This window comes from Neopsephotus bourkii, unplaced genomic scaffold (genome assembly GCF_033783945.1).
Source record: "Neopsephotus bourkii isolate Nb327-2 ecotype Australia unplaced genomic scaffold, CSIRO-AGI_Nbou_v1 NB_5, whole genome shotgun sequence".
Taxonomy (NCBI): domain Eukaryota; kingdom Metazoa; phylum Chordata; class Aves; order Psittaciformes; family Psittacidae; genus Neopsephotus; species Neopsephotus bourkii.
In genome coordinates, this window is record NW_026900522.1 from 403,694 (window position 1) to 424,619 (window position 20,926).

Genomic DNA, 20,926 nt, shown 5'->3' on the forward strand with positions numbered 1-20,926 from the left:
AGACTTAGTACATCTGTCCTCCTCTCCTTCAAAAAGTATGTGTTACCTTCTCCCACATCGAGTCTGATGGAATGGAAACACTGAAAGGTAATCAACGGTAAAAATCTGCATTTTGCCATTGTCGTACACAGGTATTTCTACAGAAGTGCTATTTTGAAAGCTACTATTTAAGGTGACTTCAGAGAGGCTTCAGGAGATGCTTAAAGTAAACCATCTGCTTAATTGCTGCTAGGATTAGAGATGGATTTAAATAGAGCTTTTAGTTCTTCCTTAACATAGTGCCACTTTCTTTTCACCTTAATAAAGCACTTATGCCTGTGGTTCATTTTAAGTGCTTGATTAGTGCTGGTGACTTCACTAACATGCTTCAGGTTAAGAATATGATCAGTGTTAGATTGGATCTAGATCTTAATTGTCTGTAAAGTACTGGCTCAAAGCCGTCTTTAGCAGTTAACAAGCATGCAAACCAGTCCTGCATCTAGGAATAGAAAATGCCAGAAATCAGCAAAAGGATGAATTAAACTTAAAACAACTGTGGTACACACGTTCTTGTTCCTGGCCCCTAGCAGAGAGCTCTGGAATATGAAGTCCTTGCTTCAATGTCCAAACGCCCTGAGGCTGGCCGTGTCTTGCTGGCAGATTAAGAGCAAGTGAATTTCTGTGAGTTGAAAGTGATTTAAAATCAGTTGACAAGTTAAGAGTCTGCTTATCTTGACTATCATGTTGGTTATAACATGGTGCATTTATCATTCCTAAGCAGAACAGAGGATGGAAAAGCTCTGCTGGGCTCTGGTCTGCTCTATGCAAGCTTGCAACCCACCCTCCTCACTGTGGTCTCTGGGCATCCCCCTGTGGTTCTTCGGGTGAGAGGACAAGTACCAACTCTGAGCCATTTGGTTCCATGGGAATCCAAGTAAGACTCTGTGTGTGTGAATTATGCTTGGAGTTTAACAAGCAAAGAGGCTTCTGCTTTTAGCTTTCTGCTGTATCTTGTCTCTTCAGTATAAAGAGAAAGATGGGACAGCCAGACACTCCTGGCAGTTTCCTAAGGTACAGCTGTGAACAAGGTCTTTGACTTCTCTCCAAGTGGAAGCACAGTCCCACCAGGCTCAATGGAGAGCCCTTCTCACAGTAATTTCATTTTGCATTTCTCTTTCTACTTCATGAAAGAGGGAAAAACAGGGGGAGGACTCTGTGTTCCCTTTGCTTCTCTTTTCTGCCAATACCATGGGGTTAAAAACGACCATGTGTTTCTTCCAAAGGTATTAGCATAATTATCTCCCCACTCTGTGCAATAGCTGGCTGTGTTCCACAAAAGATCGCATTTAACTAATCCTGCTTCAGAAACCCATACTATTTCTATCTTCTAAAATCAACTTCATCTTCAGAAATGCCCTTTAAAGGACACATTTTGTTCTATTCTGACCATATGTTTTCACCATGATCTGCCTATTTTAAATGTTTCCAAAGGTTAGTATCCAGGCTTGATCCCCCAGATGCTGCTTGTGCGCTGCTGCCTCATGTTAGTCATGCAGCCTGCTCAGCTGTTTGGTTTCTGAGCAAACCAGTCCCTGTTTATCCAATTACTTTGTGTTTGGAAAGTCAGTGTGAAGTTCCCAGACACAGAGGGGATCCCAGACAGTGACTGTCAACACCAGCTAAGTTTGTCCTAGGGGGTTTGCCACCAGCTCTGCTGAGCTTTCCCTCCCAGGAAGAAAGTCCTTGTTCTTTCTCTTCATTGGGATTTCTTCTATTCATTTCACCACTTCTTTTTCCTGATGTGAGAAAGGGCAGCACTAAGTAAATTAAAACCGAAGAACTGAAGATCAAAAGTGAGCTCAAATATTCCCATATGGCAGGGTGAGGGTCACTGCAGTTATTGCTCTGTAAAGGCAGAAGCATTGCTGTTGAGACATCGCCATGCAGGATGTATCTTTTTTTGTGCTGGTGAGTCCGGTAAGGCTTTGTTAACACTGGAAAAAGTTGCCCTTTTTGATAGACCTCATGCTCCGTTGCCTACACAGAGGAAAATAACATTTCTTCATTGAGAAAACAGCCTTTGCAGAGGCGCTTCAAAAGGTATCAGTATCCCTGAGGAGAAATCTCTGGAGGAATGTTATAACCTTTAACTTCCCGCTGGTGCCGCTGGGTTTTCAAAGCACATTTTAGCCGAGACTGGGCAATGTTCTTCTCGTGGTTTTGTTTTTCTGTAGCTGCACTTTTCAGCTGTAGCTGCTCAAACCCAATAGAGTTTTCCTCATCCCAAGCCCTTCCAGGCAGTTTGCTTTTACAGTTTGGCACCTCAATGCTTTTAAAAGAGTCAGTGAGCATCTGCGCGAATGCACTGTGAACGAGAAACATGCCTCTGTGTAGGGAGCTCATGAGTGGGCATGGTTTACATGCTGCTTGTTCCATCACTGGGGATAAGGTGTATGTGGGAGGAAAAGAACCCTCTGAATGTGTGAGTTCATGCGTGCCTTCTACAGAGGAGACATTTCTGAGAGGGAACTTGAAGTCCTGTTGTATGAGACAGTCTTCCTCATGCTTCCCATTTTTATTCAGATGTTTGGGGGAGAAAGGTTATTTTCCCCATCTTTTAGCATAGCTCATTGGGTCAGACTGTTTTTCTGCAGTGGTCTGACGTAACCACTACAACTTCAGAGCCCATTGCAGCTGAGTAGTTTCCACCTGCAGCTGTACATCCACCTCCTCTTTCATTTCTTACAGTTCATTTAAGCCTTAAAATAACTACTGAACACCACCATGGCTGTGAAGCAGTTATGGCTGCAATTTACATACCTGCCCCTTGCACAGTCACAAAGATAAAGTGATAAAGATAAACCACCCATCCCCACATACAGTCTCTTATTCTGTTGTGAGGACCAGGTGATGCGTACCTATCAGGGTCTACATGCACATAACACATGCACTTTAATGTTACATGTCTGTAGGTATACATGTATACTCATGTAAACAACCTTCTGATAATAAACAGGTTGTATCAAGCCCAACAATAAAATCAGAGCTTCCCATCAAGAGCTTTTTCAGTTAGTGGAAGTACTCCATAGTGAAATACCTGCCTTGGGCACTGCTTGGGCAGAACAGCTCTGGACACGAGGCAGTGCTGTGCGGTGAAGGAGGTTTGTAGCAGAACCAAGATGTGAGACACAGGAGGCATCAAAGGACAGCTCCAGGGGATGCGCAGGGTGAGCACTTGATTGGCATCCGGGTGAACCAGAATTCTCTCTTGCCACTGCCAGGGAGTCCCAGCTGAGCTCCCACAGCCATGATTACGCAGGACGTGCCCTTGATGCCAACAGGGATGTGATGGGGAGAACTGGGCTGGGGGAGCATCTCCAGTCCTCACATTACTGCATCATCATTTCTACCACGTGTAAGCCAGGAGCAGTTGTACATGCCTTCCCTTCCCCACAGAAGTGGTGTAATTAATCAGCATCTGATTTATGCTTGCAAATCCTTATTAAAAACCCCCTTTGTGATATGCAAAATCTGACCTGAGTGTTCCACAGCTGTTCTTCAAAGTAATAAAACCTTTGCACATGCAGATACAATTGCTCTCTGGCTCAGCTTAAACCTGGGGCTGACAGACCCCACCCTACCTGCAGTGTGAGTCTGGAAGCTGTTTGTGAGGCTTAGATGAGCACAGGAGGAAAGCCTGCATGGAAAATAACAGTTCCATAATCAGTACAGGATTTGGATGGTGTTGCATACTAAAGAACAGGGCCATTCACCGCTTAATGAGGATTAAAATAACTTGAATAGCTGCCTTATTCCCCGAGCATCCTGCTCAATGAATGAGTCACAGGATTACAGTTGAAAAATAGGCTGGAATGGTAGAACAAAAACCTGACATAATGAATATTGAATTAAGGGTTTGGGGACAGTCTTTAATCTGGCATTTCCAACCCTTTTAATGACTGACATGCTGACTTCACTAGTAGCATCATTTTTGGCTTTGTCTTATGTGCCCCTTGCTGCAGTCCCTGTTTTAGGGTCAGTTTGTGTGGGTAACGTTAGCCAGGTGCAGAAACACCCTGCAAGTAGGATACTCACAGCAGAGAAGTACCAAGTAATTAGTTATTGGCTAATGTACACGGAAGACAGCTGGGATTTGACGATCCCAGGCTAAGTGTTCATATGTTCATCACCTCTGCTAAAGCACTGCAGGGTCCTGGCTGCTTCCAGACCTTCCTTAGGAGAGAATCACAGGTTCAGCCTCTCTCATTCCCTGGGATGGCCCCAAGTACTGGGAGCTGCCGTCTGCCCCCATCCCTATCTAATCCAAACTCATAGGAAAAGGTTTTGCATAGCAAAGGGTTGATGCTCACTCCCCTTACCCAGGCACACTGCTCAGCTTTGCTTGACCAGAGTTTGCTCAAGGATAGCTTCATGCTGAAAGGATTTACATTCCCATGATCAGTTTTTGGTCTGCTTTCCCCTTTTTCCTCAGCATCTGCAACTCTTTCAGTTACTAATGCCTCAAGTCTCTTGTATTTAAGTACTCTGGAAGCTTAGCCCTTAAAGGGATTTTCCTCTCCATTAGTGCAGATGCCAAACACTTATCTTGTCATCAGAAAAATAAACCACTTGTTCCATCCTCCTCTGAAAACCTCAGCTGGGGAATAAGGTTCAAGGTAGGTAAATGGTTGCTGAAAACACCAGAGGGGCAGAAGGCAAGGAATGTACTTTATAGGCTGCTTGCTCCTGTTTAGTCCATTTCTTTTGTCCTGTCAACTATAGATTTCAGAGTAGTTCTCAGTACTTTAATAAATACTGTAAAAGTAATGCAAAATACTGTCAGATCTATCATGGATCTGTAACATAGTTGACGTATATTAAAAATGTCCTTGTTTTCAGTTTTTATAAGGAACTTCATTAGAAAAGACAGCTTGAAAATACTGCATTTTCTTTCCGTATTCTGACACTTGGTATTTTTTCCATTCTAGAGCACAATAAATCTAGTTTTTAGTAGCAATAAACACATACAAAATCCCTGACACTGAAAAAATATCCCCCAGAGAAAACTAAAATCAAGTACCAAAGGAAGGGGTAAGTCTATGCAAAAAAAAAACCTCTTTCATAAGAGGATCTCATGGATAAGAAGTGCAATGGGAACTCCTTGGGGGCTACTTAAATTTTTCTTCATCAGTTACCTGGGATTTTACATCTGGAGACAGACAGTTCAGTGATTTATGATGCAAACCAGAGCTGTCTATTCCTGACCAAAGGAATTGAAGCTCCTGTCAGTGCTGAGATTGGCACCTCAGCAGATAAGGAGACCTGCCTCTCTGAAGAACTGGGTGAAGGGCTGTCCAGCAGCATCCCCTGGAGCTAATCCAGATGCTCGATTCCAGTTTCCCATCAATGGTGTCCTCAGGTTGTGAGAGACAGATTCCTGATTTGCTGTGGGCAGTCATGGTGACTGTTGCCCAGAGATGGACAAGGGAGCTGATATTGCCCATAAGGACCATAAAGCACTCTCCACATGCACTGGAAAGATGAGTTTCATTTTTTATCATCCTCTGTGGAAAAGATGGTTGAGCTTCTTGAAATCAATTGTTAGATGTCATGGCTGACACTTGACATCTTATAAAAAATGCATGTGTGTTTTAGGAATTAATAGAGGGATCATTACCATCATAGAATCATCATAGACTGGTTTGTGTTGGAAGGGACCTTAAAGCTCCTCCAGCTCCAACCCCTGCCATGGGCAGGGACACCTTCCACTGGAGCAGCTTGCTCCAAGCCCCTGTATCCAACCTGGCCTTGAACACTGCCAGGGATGGGGCAGCCACAGCTTCTCTGGGCACCCTGGGCCAGTGTCCTACTACCCTCACAGGGAAGAGCTTCTTCCCAAGATCTCATCTCCCGTCTCTGTCAGGTTAATGCCATTCCCCCTTGTACTATCACTACATACCCTCACAGGGAAGAATTTTTCCTAATACCTAATCCTTACTATCTTATGAAATGCTTCTTGTCCTTACTCCTCTGGAAAAAAACCTGAAGCCCTAAAAAACCCCTGTGTGTCCACGTGTCTTTCCCTGGACTGCAAAGGCATTGGGAGCACTGGTTTCACATCTGCCAGCAAAACATCTCATTCTTTCTGCTGATTATTGTATCTGATCACTCCTCCAGCTGTGCTAAGAAATTTGGTATTGTGGTCTGGCAATGCAGAGCACTGTGAATCCTTTATTCCCTAATGGAGTTTTCTAGCAAATAGCTTTGAACTCGAATTCTTGTCTCTACAATAGATACGCTTCCGCCTAACTGGCACTTCACAATTAACAGCATTATCTTGTTAAACCTGAAGAGGTGCAGGAAGGCTCAGCCATCATTGTAAAGCATTTTATTGCTTAGAAAGTGTTTACAATAGGCTACACAAGTGGTAAATGAAGCCCAGTGCTGCATTCAGATGTCTGATTAGCTCAGCTACGTGAAAATGCCAATAATTCAGTGTCTGACTATTCTGGATGCCATTTTTTAAGCAGTAGCCTCAAAGCACCTGAGGTATTTAGAGGAAAAGGAAGGGAAGGGGAGGGGAACAGAGGGGAAAAGGAAAGGGAAAAAGAAAGAAAATGGAAAAAGAAAAGAAAAGGGAAAGGGAAAGGGAAAAGGAAAGAGAAAGGGAAAAGGAGAGGGGAAAAGAAAGTACTTGGTGTGAAATGGAAAGCTGATTAGAATCAAATGACAATAGTTCCTATTCATGTAGACACAGGTGTAAGTATCCTCAATGAAGACATACTTCACTTTCACCCAGGAGCAAGGTTGCCAGAGTAAGTGACTGCAATGGAGTATTCAGTGTTTTCAGGAGAAAGAAACCTCTGTTGTTTCCCTTCAGGAGCAATGAATGTGTTCAAGTGATGTCAGCCACTGTTTTAAGTGCTTGCTTTTCGCACACAGAAGTGTCTCCATCTCTGTGTAACCTTTTATCTGTCAGCTCCTGTGGTGTGTAAGCAACATTAATCGGGAAGAAAACAAACAGTTTGGATGTTTGGATGTTTTCTGTGACTTGCTTTGTAAATGCAGCTTTTCTGTAGCCAGGCTGGAAGTCCTTGCTGTCCTTAGCTACTCTGCATGACTGCAGCCCTACACCTGGCTGAAGCCCAGAGGGACTAGCACAGGAGCTACAGACTACAATACAAAGCATGTAGAAAGTTGGTTACCTCCTAGGGAAACATTTCACTCTGTAAGGCTTTCAGGAGAGAAGTGTCTGTATAACAATTTAGTCCTGCTCAATGAACTTATCAAGCGGGAATGTCAAGAAGAGGTCATAAAATTGTACAACAGGCTCATTACTCACTACCTAGGTTTCAAAAATAGATTTAATTACTTATAAATAAGGCAATAAATGGTGGGTAAAATAACCCAAAATAAACGATGGACACCAAGTTGGACATGAGCCAGCAATGTGCCCTTGTGGCAACGAAGGCCACCAGCATCCTAGACTACATTTGAAGGAGTGTTGCTGGTCAAGGGGAGTGGTCCTTCCCCTCTGCTCAGTACTGGTGAGGAACATCTGAAGTGCTGGGAGCAGTGATGGCTCCCCGATGCAGGAGAGACACAGACAACTTTGTGGAGTTGAAGCCAGATGATAATGGTTAAGACCTAAAGTATATTGTGGGGTTTGGTAATGAAGACTAAAAATATTGCAGCTATTTCTTTTAGACATGTATCAGACTTTCCATCATATACACTCGTATAAAATCTTATTACTGAAAAGGTCTGTTTGAACTCCAGAAACAGTTAAAACCTAATGCAGAAATGAAGGAGTGGGATCCTGTATCATGCTTGATGGAAACTAGATGAAAAGAGTCCCATCTGGTTCTGTATATCTGAAAATCCCTATGGACAGTTACAGGCACTCCAGAAATATGCATTGTCTTATTTGTCCTACCCATCCTCTGGTCCAGTTTTCAAGCTAAAGTGAAATTAGACTATGTGAAGGAACAGAAACTGAACTGACAAAAGTGGTTACTGCTGGCTAAAAGTAATCAGCAGTGAAGGATCTAAAGGAACATTCTAACTTAGGCAACCTGTAGGAAACATACTGAAGGGCACTTTAGGTATCTACATTAACCTGGTCTCATTTCAAGGTTTGCTCATCACATACTTCTAGCCAGATTGATACCCTTTCTATATTTCAGCTGTGTATATAATGAGTGCCTCTTTTCTAGATGGAGAAGTAAACCAATGTGTCCAGTCTGTTGTCATCCGAATAAATAACTCTTGGCTGTACACAGACATTTAACATGCTGTGCAGGGAGATGAGTTTCCAGTGAGATAAAGCAGCAGCCAACATGGACTTATCAGGAAGCAGTCATGTCAAGCTAATCTTAGTTTTATTTTTTTACTTGTGATTTGTGGCCAGGGATTAATAGCTAATATAAAGGAACACGACCTTAGCAAGATTTTCAGCGGCTTCTGGAAAGTAGTGCGAAACTAAGTTGAGAAGCATGTTCTTAATGAACCTCTGTGGGGTAGATGCCATAATAGTTGACTAAACATGAAAGGTAACTAAATATCAGAAGGATGAACTGACGTGGTTCTGCTTTTAGTCCTTTTTTCTTTTACAGGTGGAAAGGAATTTGCTTATTAAATTTGCAGATGATATGAAGCTTGGATGACCAGGAATCTATTAGAGGGTGGGATTAGAATTTAAAATGTTTGTGACAAATTGGAGAAATAGACTGAAAAGAAATTGATTAAATGGAGAAAAATGCCACATATTGGACTGAAACAGGAATACTAAAAAGCCTTGTATTTGTTGAGGACCCATTGGACAGGTAGCGTTTCTTTGAAGAAGCAATAAGGAATGACAGAGGATCATAAACTTTACATGAACCAGAAAAGAAAAAGGTGATGCAAGTTTCTGGGAAGAAGAGTGGGTGACTGGGAAAAATACATTCACTCATCTCTATACTGGCAAGGTCTCTTCCCAGAAACATGTCCCATATTGTATTCCAGATTTGAGGATGCTCAAGGTCAATTGGAGAGAGCACAGGGTGCTACAATAGCAGTAATCAAAGGCAAAGCAAGTTTTATAGGGAAACATAAAGGATATGACATTGTTTATATTGAAGAATAAAATTAAGGGAGCACATAGGAAGAGCTTTGCCGTAAAGAGCTGTTGCAGAAACAAAGGGGATTTTCTCCATGTCCCTCCTGGACAGGAAAGAAACAATTGGCCTAAAAGGCAGTAAGAAAGACCTAATGAAACAGATCTTCTGGGGAAAAGTGAAATATCAATGACAGGGTTGTAAGAATAGCAGACACGGCATCAGACTAGTCCATCCTGCACTGGGAGAGCACGAGATGCAGGGAGATTTCTTGGAATCTCTTCTCAGCCTGTATTACTACAGTTCCATAATGGGTTGTAAAGATTCAGTCAAAGAATTCATTCCTAATTAAAGGCTTGCTTGGAAACTAAGGACGAGAGAAGTTTATCAGCAGTTGCTTATCTAATGGCTTTATTACAGTGACAAAGTTGTTTTCCAACCCACAGGGTAGTTACTAACCACAATGGTAGCAGTCGTCCTGCCATTGATCACTCTTAATTTGCAGCACGATGCATTTAAGACTGAATACATCAGGTCTTACAGCATTCTCACTTCTCAGGGGAAGGAAATGTGCTACTATTTAACTCCACCTCCCTCATTTATGAGGCCACTTGTTTTGTCTTTCCACATACTCACACTGGAAGTTGTTGTCCAGAGGGAAAGTCTGCTTTTCATGTGGTTGGGACTAACGTCCTGAAAACCTCCATGCTGGATGGAGGTGGAGTAGGGGCTGTGAGGTTCCATCAGTCCCCAGGAACACACCACTGATGTTGGTACACCAGCAGTGGTTTGCTCCTGTCTGGACATGCTCGTCACCTTTGCAGATAACTGTAATTTGCAGGCTCAGCACAAGGGGGGCGGTTTCCCATTATCATGCTGGTCTTGCATCTGAAGTTTTAAGTGAACTACATAACAGACTCTTCTGCTTTCTTAAGCATTTTTTTCTCCTCCTTTCTTTAATCATGCTGAGATTTCCTGTGAATGCTGTGAGCTGTAATTATCATCTGCAGATCAGTGGCTATGCTGAGCTCTGTTTCTTAAAGGGATTTTGTTTTTTTTCTGTGAATTTCAGATGACCAAGAGCAAAATTATAATCACCTGATTCTAAACAGTGCCACCCAGACACCTACACATGGTAAGAGAAAACAAAGAGCAAAATTACACACGTTGTAACTTTCCTCTGCCAGCGAGTAGCATTTATTGGTATTGAAGAATGTTTAATGTTAATAGAAATGTTCCTATGGCAATGATGCATGAATGATGGCTTCCATTAACATTAAATATAGGACCATATTTTAAAATAGTGCTCACAATGAAATATGGCTCTGTCTTTTATAACTTTACCTATCACCCTTGTGTTTCCCCATGTCTGATTGCTCCTTTCTCCCTTCCACATCAGGAAGGTGCTGTCAGATTTAAACAACCAAGACCATAAAAATGACAACCTGCAATAAAAAGTCCATCTTATCAGCCAAACCACTCAACTTATAATGCTGCTTGTGCATATTTCTAAGATATGTTAGAAGGACAATGAACAGGGGGCATTGGCTCCTTAGATGACATGATGTGGGCATAACAATACGCGGCCAGAATTTGGGTTCACAGCTAAGTCCAAGCTGTCCAGTCCATGCATGCATGGGTCTGTTTGGGATAATCTGCTAAAGCCCCTGATTCACGGCATGGTGTCTCTCCAGTTTCTAGTATGCAGGATAGGTAAAGACCATGAAGAGATTCAGGACTCCCCCTGCCTACTTTCATAAAGAGAAGTGCCCCCTTCTCAGCCAGTTCCAGTGGCTGCCCTCACCCCCTTCCAAATTCCCTTTATTTTATTGTGGCCACATGACATTTCTCTGAACCTGGGAACTTAAAGAAACCCAGAGCAGCTTTCATGCCCCTACACCCACCACAGATCTATCCCTGTAGCCTCAGAAGAGACACCTCAGGGGATGTCTGGGGCATCCTGTCACCATCATATGGCCAGCCTGGTCATCCCTCTAAAGGGTGAGAACAGCCCTTCCAGAGCTCTTCCAAAGCCCCTCTGGGTTTGGTCTTCGTACCCAAACAGCTTCATGTGTGCTAATACCCCTTCTGACAGTGCCTCTGCTTAGCTCTGGAAAAACACTCTCTTTATATGCCTTAGCTCTGCACATGGCTCAGCACATTTACTGGCACCTCTCTATCCAGCCCTCCTGATCTAATAAGCTTGGGGCTGCTCCATGTAATCCTTTGCCAGTTTTCCGCTTTGTTTCCACCCTCTCATCCCAGCCTGGAGATGTTCCATTGCTTCCTCCATGGCCAGAAACCCCAGTCCTCTCTGCTCTGTCCTGTCCTGTCCTCCAGCCCTTCTGCCTCCTCTGCCCTAGCTCTCTCCTTCTTTCAATGTCCTTGGCCCACTATTAGCTGCTGAGTGTGGGCAGCAAGTCCCTCCCTGCATCACAGCAATCACAAACTACAGTCAAATCACCTGCAGCTTCCTGCCTCCATCCAAATCCGGACATGTCACTGCCACCCAAACCAGTGATTCCCCCTGTCTGTGCAATCAGTCCAACCTGTGAATGAACCCCCAAGTCCTCTCTGCTTTCTTTCCTCTTCCACTGCTACCTTGTTTTGGTCTTGTCTTTGTTCTTCCCTGCATCCTTTACCCTCTGAATGTGATCTATTCCTCCAGGATTTGTAGCTGGAACCTTCCTTCTGCTGAGCAACCAGTAAGGGATGGGTAAATCTCATCTTGATATACACTTCTTGCAGCTCTGAATCTCTGTGTTTGTTACAATTTTTTCTGGTATTTGTTTTTAATACTGAAAATTCATCTTGATTATTCTTCTGGAATTGATTGTGTACTTGTATAGGAATGTCCACGTTTCTTTGCTGCAAAAAAGGGTGGGAGAACAATTGCCCTTGAAAAGGTCACCTAAAACCATTGGAGTTTATCCTTCCTAGAGGATGGGTCAGGCAGCTCCTCAGCATGCAAGTTACTTTCAGTTATAAGACTATGGTATTAGGGGTTGTTTTATTTCCCATGTCCCCCAGAACTCAGAAGAAACAATGTCAGCTTTAAACCTGGCACTAACACTGGAGTATTTATTGAACCTGAACTGACAGATTCAAATGCTCTTCAGACCACTGATTTTAAAAAGAAGAGAAAAACGTGGCGTAATAAGGTTACATTTATCGTCTTCTCTCTGGTCTTACTACTTGTTCTTCACGTCTAGGATATGCTGGGTTCTGAGAACTGCCCCAGCAGAGCCAAATGAGTCCTGTTTACCTGTGTCTCTGCCCAGAAATTTTAATGCAGCTCCATCATCTGGTCCCTATTGCATTCAGTAACAGAAAGTGATATGTGCTAAAAGAGATAACTTCCCTCTGGCAAATCTTTCCCTCTGACAAATGCTTTTCTTTTTTATGTACTTGAAAGACAAAAATCAAAGCAGATCTACAGAGATATCGGATTAGAAACTTTCACCTTTTTTTCTGCACTCACTTCTTGCATTTACTGTATCTTAATAGTTTGGTTGTACGAAGTGACTTGAATGATCTGACTACAAATAACTGTATGATTGAGTTAGACTTTATTCTTTGGTGATGTTTTATTCCTAATTTATCCATATGGTCATAGATACTTTTGTTTATGATATCCATGTGTGCTGGTGATCCATTGCTTGGTGAGTGCAAAAATATTCTTTGGACTTTTCAAATAAGTCATCAAAAGATTGCAGTATTCATAATTACTGTTCAGATTCTGACACAGTTCAGCAATAGGTTTAATATTCTCCCATTCCTGGGTAAGAGATGGGGTACATTTTCTTGTGATGATGTAGATTTGTAGGTGGACAGAAGCAGTCATTCCGAGCACAATGCTTATGAGCTCTGTCCCTTAGCTGTCTCTAGCACCCACCATGCAGTGACACACCTGAAAGGAGCAGCGTGAGGCTCAAGACATGCCCTGTGTTGCACAAGACCTGTGCTCGGTTCACTCTTAACTGAAGTTAAACAATCAGATAAAGGTTCTCAGCCTACCAGTGCAGAGCAGTTGGAGGTGACATGCCAAACAAACAACACTGCAGCCTGAACAGCCAGCAAATCCCTCCCATGCCTGCAGGAGCTCCCCAAGTTCTGCCTCACCCAGCAAGGATGCACTTGATCTGGTATATGTGAAGGGGAGCATGAGCTGTTGAAACCTGGAAGACCCGTCAGGATGAGAGCTCAGCTGCTGCAGGCTGGTGATCTCTCTCCATCTCCTACCATCATTGGAACTTCACAGGTTTCTTACCTTCTCCTGTAATTCCCATTACAATGAGTCTACAGATTCATACAGCCCTGGGACTGAGCATTGTGGCAGACGTAGGGCCACCTCCTTGTCAAGGAAGGATGAAAGCTAAGTCCCTTGTGCTCCTTGTTCCCCTTCCTGTACTGGCTAGCCCTATGCAAAAGTAAAGCAAGTAGCACCAACTCATTTGTTTCCCCAAAGGTCTTGGGAACCATGGTGGGACCATAGTGTGGGGAGTGATGCAGATGTGCAGTGGGCAGCCATTCACAGTGAGTTATGCATGTGAGATCACAGATGTGATTACACTGAACTCTTCTGATACAGGAAGGAATAACTACTAATTAATGGTGGGATCACATATAATCTGTTCTGTCAGGCTGCTATCATTTAATTAGCATAGTGCTGTTTTCAGCACAGTTAGCACAGAGGGAAGGTCTCCCTTTTCTCCCCACCTGGCTGGCACAGAGGGTTTGCAGAGGGGTGAAACCTGTGCCTGTCCTGGGTTTGGAAAATGGGATATATTGGGGAAGACAATTTCCAATGGAGATGAAGAGAAATGACCATAGGCATGTGCAGATCCGTGGTCTGCAATACCAGGACTTCATTTCCACTGTTGTTGAGGGCTCTGAATTAGCCAGCCTGACTCTGAAATTCCCACATCTGAAAGAAGTCTGTCGACCTTCTTCTGGTGTCAGTCTATTCATGTACCTATTTCACTTCTAGGACACTGAATATCCCATTATAAGGGTATCTACAGGCCTTTAGAAACCTCAGCCTGAGCTCTGCATTCAGTGACAGACTTCAGACCTCAAGTCCTCTGAGTCCACAAGGTTGATGTGGGTTTCCTGAACTCTAGAGTTTTGTTCTCCAGCAGCTGCAGATTTCAGCTGCAAATGAACAACTCAACAGCATGAAATGTCGTGATTTTGTGGGTAAAAGGTGAATGTGAGTGCTCAAGTACCGGTTTCTAAGCACACTAGGTTTTACATGTAAAAGCAGGTAAATCCTTTGATACACTGGTTTCTCTCGCTTAGACATTCAGTCTTTATACAAATTAAGCACATACATTTATTTTCCTATTAAAAAAAAAAAACAAAATTAAAATGTGAAAAAAAAAAAAAGCAAAGGGCACAAACGAGAATTGAGGCAATGAAGCACTGGCTATAACAGGAATATATACTGACTGCCTGGGCTCAGGTTCTGTAAAGCTTATTGCTTTATTTTTTACTGCTACTGGAGTTTAATCTCATCCTCTTTAGTGTGTATTTAATTATGGTAACCAAAAGAGTCTTGTATAAACATTTTTTACATCTAGATAAATCACAAGCACGTTGCTAAATAATATAGTTAGTAGGGAGTTCATATCATAATTTTTATGTCAGTTCATTGCATTTGATAATCATCTGAGAAATACCACCATAAGCAACAAATCGTTTCACTTCAAGGTTTTAATTTGGCCAAGTATTTTTCCATAGCTGATGTCTGGGTTTGCTCTGAGGCAACGTTACAGCTGTACCTGTGTGAACTTTAATCACATTCCTATCTATTAATGTATGTGAATCCTTCTGCTTCTCTTAATCTGTTTCTCTCCTTTCTGTCTCTCTTTTCTCTCTCCATCTCTCTTCTTCTTTATCTCTTTTCTTCCTTACTTCCTTCTTTCTCTTCTCTTCATTTCAAAATCCAGGGCATCTTCCTTCCTGCACAGTAACGGGGCTTTGGGGGATATATTGCTGAAATAATTCTTACATCAGTTTTCTAACATCAGACCAGAAGCTTCAATTTGGGACAATCCCAGAGGATATGAAAATGATTCCCTACCCTGTCACATCTCCTCCAGCAATTTGTTAGGAGTTGTGTGTCTATTGTGTTTAAGACACTGTTTACAAAATCATGACAATTAAGGACTGTTTAAATTAGATTTATCCCCAGTAGAAATATATGTGAGGAAATTAGGAGGTAATCAGATCTCTAGAATATAACCTACAGAACAAATAGACACGTTATGTACAGTGCTCTTTCTGCAAAGCAGCAGGGCTTTACTGAAACCTGGAAGAGAGATGAACCCGGTAATCTGCCAGGACAGGACAACATGGTCACAGCTTTTTTGGTGCATTTAAGCTGCCTTTGTGATGAGGATACCAGTTCAGATTTGGCTGCTTTGCAAAGCAAACTACAGAGATTGTTGTGTGTTTTGGAGCTGTATTACAACATTGGAGCAAAGTCACCAGTGAATCAGGATCACCATTCACCTATCTTGACCGGAGAAGTTGCTAACAATGTCCTACAGTGCAGAGCCAACCTCTGTGCAGGGGAGGTACTGGTTTGCTGGGGCTATGGTTGCACCTGAGCAATGGGACTGGTCTCTGATGACATGTGTGATGGTCTGTCATGTAGGGGAGAGAGAACAGCCTGGGGCTGAGAACAGATAAAGGACTTCAATGGCAACTTCCTTTAAAGTGCTCAGTGCAGAAGCAACTGGTCTTTGCTTTCTAGACTAAATAAATTGTGGGTTTGGACAAAGAAATCACTCTTCATGGTCTCAGAATGGCAGGGCTAACACAGCCTCCCAGCTGGAGGTGCAGCTCAGCTGCTGAGTATGGAGGCCTTAACTTGCAGATGAATCCTGTTATGCCACCCATGACATGGCCCATATTCCACCCAGCAAGTGACTATTGCAAATAAAACACTGAGGCTTGTGGAGTAAAATTGTGGTGTAACTGTGGGAGAAACCTGAGGAGTTTCTCTCTGTGACAATGCAGTTGTTTAAGCAAAATGTCAACATGAGCTGAATAGCTCTGACACTGGCCTCAGGTTCCTCTTACACAAGCAGATGACCTCAGACCATAAGCAAGGGGAAGCCATGTCTTCATTCCTAGTGAATGTGAGACCACTGAAGAAGAGCAAAAGCTCTGGAGGCAAAATCACAGCGTCATAAAAACCAGAGCATGTAAAACTGCTGAGGCAGAGCAGGGCATTGCCATCTGCACTGCTGGAGGTGCTGTCAGCGTGGGGTAACTGTGGCTATGGCAGAAGGTTGTGGTGGTCCCTGCGCTGTCTTCAGCCTGTCTGGGGGCTTGTGCCTCATCCTACTCCCAAAGGACTGAGACAGATTCATTTCTCTCAGGGGATAGAGCTAGTTGTGGATTATTCCCCTTGCTTGTCTGCTGCCAGAACCGAACATACTGATGCATTTTCCTTTCTGAACAAGCTCCCCTTCCGTGCAATGTCAAGCCTTGAGCATGAGGTGGAAGGAGTTAACAGGCTGACAGTTTTCAATTGCACAGCCTCAAATTCAATGAGTCCTAGTCCTCAAAAGAACGAGCCCGAGTCCCAGTTCTCCACAGTCCTACACCCTGGCTGCTCTGCTGCCAGAGCCATGTGTTGTTGTTTTCTGCATCCCCATGAAAAGGCAGCAAACTCAAGGAAATATTAGTATGTCTTCTGCTGTGGTTGCCAAGTGTAATTCTACTTTCTGTAGTTTTTCCTTTCATTCTAATTGGCAACATTATTCCTCTCGCCCTCTTTTGCAGTGTGTAACATAGTTCAGTTAAGCACCTTGTGTACAGAAGCATCTTCATGTTAATAGCCCCTGGGTAATATGATTCAGCTATATTATTATTCTGTGTGTATATATTGTAGCATTTAAGGGTATCATCTTGCAATGTGCTGGTGTACCTCATCCTCTCTGCATCTTATCCCTTCAGTTCTCAGCCGTGAGCCCTGAAAGACCTAATCCCAGCACCATCCTGATATACAAAGTTTATTTATCACTGACTGAATTTAGAATCCCACATCTCCAGCTCATATAAATGAGGGCAGCTACTCACTGGAGAGATGCTGATTTACACCATGGAGGATCTGACCTGGAAATGTATAAACCTCTTTGAGGTTCTTCGTGACAGATGCAGAAGATTGTTAATAGCAGTGTTTGTGACATAAAAAAGGAAGTGTGAAAACACAGATCATCCCCCCCACAAACACAGAAGATGTACGTTATAAACTGCTATCAGAGTCTGTCCACATCAGTTCTTTGCATGCTGTAACAGTATGTCACTTCCAGGATGGCTCAGGAGGTGCTAAGCCTTGGCACAGAAGGCAACCAAACGTCATCAGCTACCACCAGATTTTCCTGAGGAGCACAGCCCTGTGCAAGAGCTTGCATCATAATCGGAGACTTAGTGCCTGAGCCTTCACGTGGCTGAGCAGAAGGCAGTGCTGGGGGAGCAGTGCGTGCTTTGACAGAGGACTGAAGCGATGCTGAGCTGAAGCTGAGCAGCAGAAGGCTTGGTTGTATCAGCTTCTCCTAGGTGACATTGTTTGCTTTCTCTGGGTGAATGTTTTAAAAGGCATCTGTTGAAATGTCTTGCAGAATTCACACAACATATGTGCAGGCTCCTATGCAAATAGGGAGCACATCCCTTTTGCCACTTGAGCTTGGTTTAAAACTTTGACATAAATTCACTTTGTTGGTGGGTTTTGGTTGGTTTTTTTTTTTTGTCTTGGGTATCATCTGTGCCTGTCCTTGTACACGAAAGGTGCTGCACCTCATGTAAACACAGTTTGAAACAGGAATTGCCTTCTGAGAACTGGGGCAGAGCAAGACATTTCGAGAAGACTTCAGGTCTGATGTCCACTACACAAGTGTCCAGCTTTAGAGACCCTGAAACTGCTTCTGAGCCCTGTGCTTGCAGAAGGTTTGTGAAAGACTGACAGTGAAATGAGGCCCTCCTTCGAGTAGCTTCATAGATCAGACAGCAACTGAGTGCATGCATACAGCAGAGGAGTGAATCTGTATGTCCACTCAGCTGTAACTGCAATCCCCAATGCACAGAGGGAACTGCAGACCCTGACCTCCATGGGGGTGACATACCCACTGCAGGCTATATATCCATTTCAGGATGCAAGATGTATCAGGAAACATGTTCCTCTGGCATCAGTACAAGCAGTGCAAAAAGAGGGCAAAGCTCTGGTACTCTGCTTCAGGGCATCACTTTCTCAAGTTCTTATGCAAGAGCATGGTCTGAATAGAGACCTTCTGAGCCTGGTCTACTGGTTCTTATGGAAATAAAACAGCGTTTGGACTGACCCAAGACTTCTAGCTTGTGAAACAGAAGAAATGCAAAGTTCTTGCTTGGTACGTGTCCAAGAAGAGAGATTAGATCTGCAAAGGAAGAGTTTCTCCACAGAGATGCCTGCCTGCTCCCTTCCTGAGCGTATAATGCCAACACTGTGCAGCCTAACGAGTTCTGGGCGGTGCTGTGCCATGATACCAGCCACACCAGTGGCTGGAGCACTATGGCACTGTGGTCAGAGTGCTCCAAAACCACTGATGCTCAGTGGATGAGGGAATGCTGCAGAGCTGAGCCCTCTTCTGCTGAATTAATCACAGAGACACTGGCAGAATTTTAAGATGTTGCATTGGCTGTAAAAAGATGCGGCTGCTTCGAGGCTGTAGCACAGGGAATTCAGAAAACAAGAGAAATGGCACTGCTGGATGATGCTCCCAACTCCGGTGTATGTGCTGTGCGCTGGGTGAGCTTTATTCCCTTCATTTCCCTCTCCAAAGAGCTTTGCAAATTATGCCCAGAATTCATGATGTAGCAGAGAGGCATTAAGTGGCACATGGCTGCAGGATGGTGGTGAGGAAGATGTGCACCAATAATGACTTTCAAAAGTAATCCCTGTAACCATGGGATGTTTTCCATTTTCCAGTAGTCATCTCCCATTGCCCAGAATACAGAGCTGGGCTGGAATGAGTGGAATGCTGGATGACAGCAGTGTACAGCCTCTGCTGCCTTGCGGGGAATGTGGAGATCTTCTTATTTACACCCTGTTCATTAATTATGTCCTGCATCTTCTATAGGAGCCAACAAACACCATAAACAAAAAGGAGAGATGCCTGAGAAAAGCATGACTCAAATCCATTGCAGGGATGAAGAACTACTGCAAATCTTCTGCTGCACTGGTCCCAGAATACAAATTGCAGAAGATATTTCTCCTTACTGGAGTCTCTCAGTTCTCTGATCTTGCCCTCGAACTACATTATGCAAAAGTCATCTGAAATTATCTTTGGTCATTTCAGTTTATCCCTTATTTTCCTGAATGATGGGAAGTGGATTTCAAGGTGACTTCTCATTTGCCAAAATCATTACAGCCTGCTCCTGACTGACTGGATGGAAAAAGCTGTATGCAGATGCACTGATTCTGCACAAGCCCATCAGATAAATGTGTGCACTTAATTTCACACACCTCATGCAAATAGTCAATTAATGCTCCTGCTTTGGCACTGAACACAGATCCCATACATAAGACTGGGCTTATTTCAGCACGTCCAAGCCTCCATGCAAAATGGAGATTAGACACAGGTTCTGGCTGATAAATTTATAAAGAGATGTTACCCCAGGCTCCTTGCCACACAAGCACAAATAGGAGTGGGGACATAGTTTCAATGCTAATACAGTCTCTCTTTACTGGATAATAGCTAATCAATTGTTTCCAGCACCCTGATGAATATGATGCGCTTCCTAATCCTGCAGTCAGTCTATTAGACATGGATTGAAGTCATCAGCAAGCAAATAATGTTCTCAGAGAGATGACACATTTGCTATGTGCTCACTTGGGGCTATGTTCTTTTTGCCAGACAATAACCGTACTCCAGGAGTGCAGAGGTGTACATAAGCAGTAGGACAGAAGAGTTTATTAACCAAGATGGTTATTGCACCGTTAAGAGGACATTTTCACCATTTCTCAATTCCATAAGAAAGTACCTCATAATTTCTCAGACCTGGGAATGAAATGATGCTCTGGCAGAGAGCTGGGCTGTTCCCTTTCTGTGGGATGGCTGACGCTGGCTGTCAGGTTTTGAGCCCAGAGGACAGCATTCAGATGCTTGCCGAAACAGGCAAAGCCCCTGCTCCTCATGGAGCAGTTTGCTGCTGGCAGCACTGCGGGATCACACAAATTTGGGGTATCCCATGCTGGTGCCAGACTGGTGCTCAAGGAGAGGGGAAGCTGTTCCTTCTCTCATGGTTGTACCCTGGCACTGTTGTGATTTGTTCTGCAGAAGCTTCATTGTGAGGAAGCTCATGGTGCAGCAGAATACACTCAGTGACAACAGGGGCAGGAAGGAGCAAGAGTTGGGTTTGTTGACAGGGTAGCTGTAATTCAAGTGCCAAAACACGGGTGGCCTCAGAGCTCTGACAAGTCCCACAGCACTCAGCCTCTTGTCAGTATCTTGGATAACCTGGCATACCCCAAATGGCACAGGTGCCTTTGAATTGAGGACTGGGCATGTAAGTCTGCTGAGAGGTGCAGAGCAGTGCTCTGACCACAGCGGTTTTGGGAGATCATGAGCATGTTTATGCTGGAAGGCAAGACTGTCTCAGCCCATCTTTGGGAAGCATGGGTGCAATGTGAAGGTAGGTGATAGGAGGTTTAAAATATCCAGGGGAAGTCACAGTGGGGGAGAAGTTGAGGAGGCAGCTCTGCATTCCCATGTGCAGGAATGTGGGAACCCAGAACTTGGGAATTCTGACAGTCCTCACCTGTATTGGAGAATTTAGCTGCCTGATTTTATTTTCAG

The 20,926-nt window shown here is 43.7% G+C and overlaps 1 protein-coding gene across 4 annotated transcripts in view; it reads left to right on the forward strand.

The window, feature by feature from the left end:
* SHISA6 (shisa family member 6) overlaps window positions 1-20,926 on the forward strand; it is a 232,061-nt gene that overhangs the window by 196,628 nt on the left and 14,507 nt on the right. For 3 of the 4 annotated variants that reach the window (XM_061363182.1, XM_061363343.1, XM_061363259.1), the window contains one exon: window positions 10,150-10,212. The exons of the other annotated variant lie outside the window; for it this stretch is intronic. In XM_061363182.1, the coding sequence (XP_061219166.1) occupies window positions 10,150-10,212 (63 nt within the window). The remainder of the gene's footprint in view (window positions 1-10,149; window positions 10,213-20,926) is intronic. 4 annotated transcript variants of the gene reach the window in all.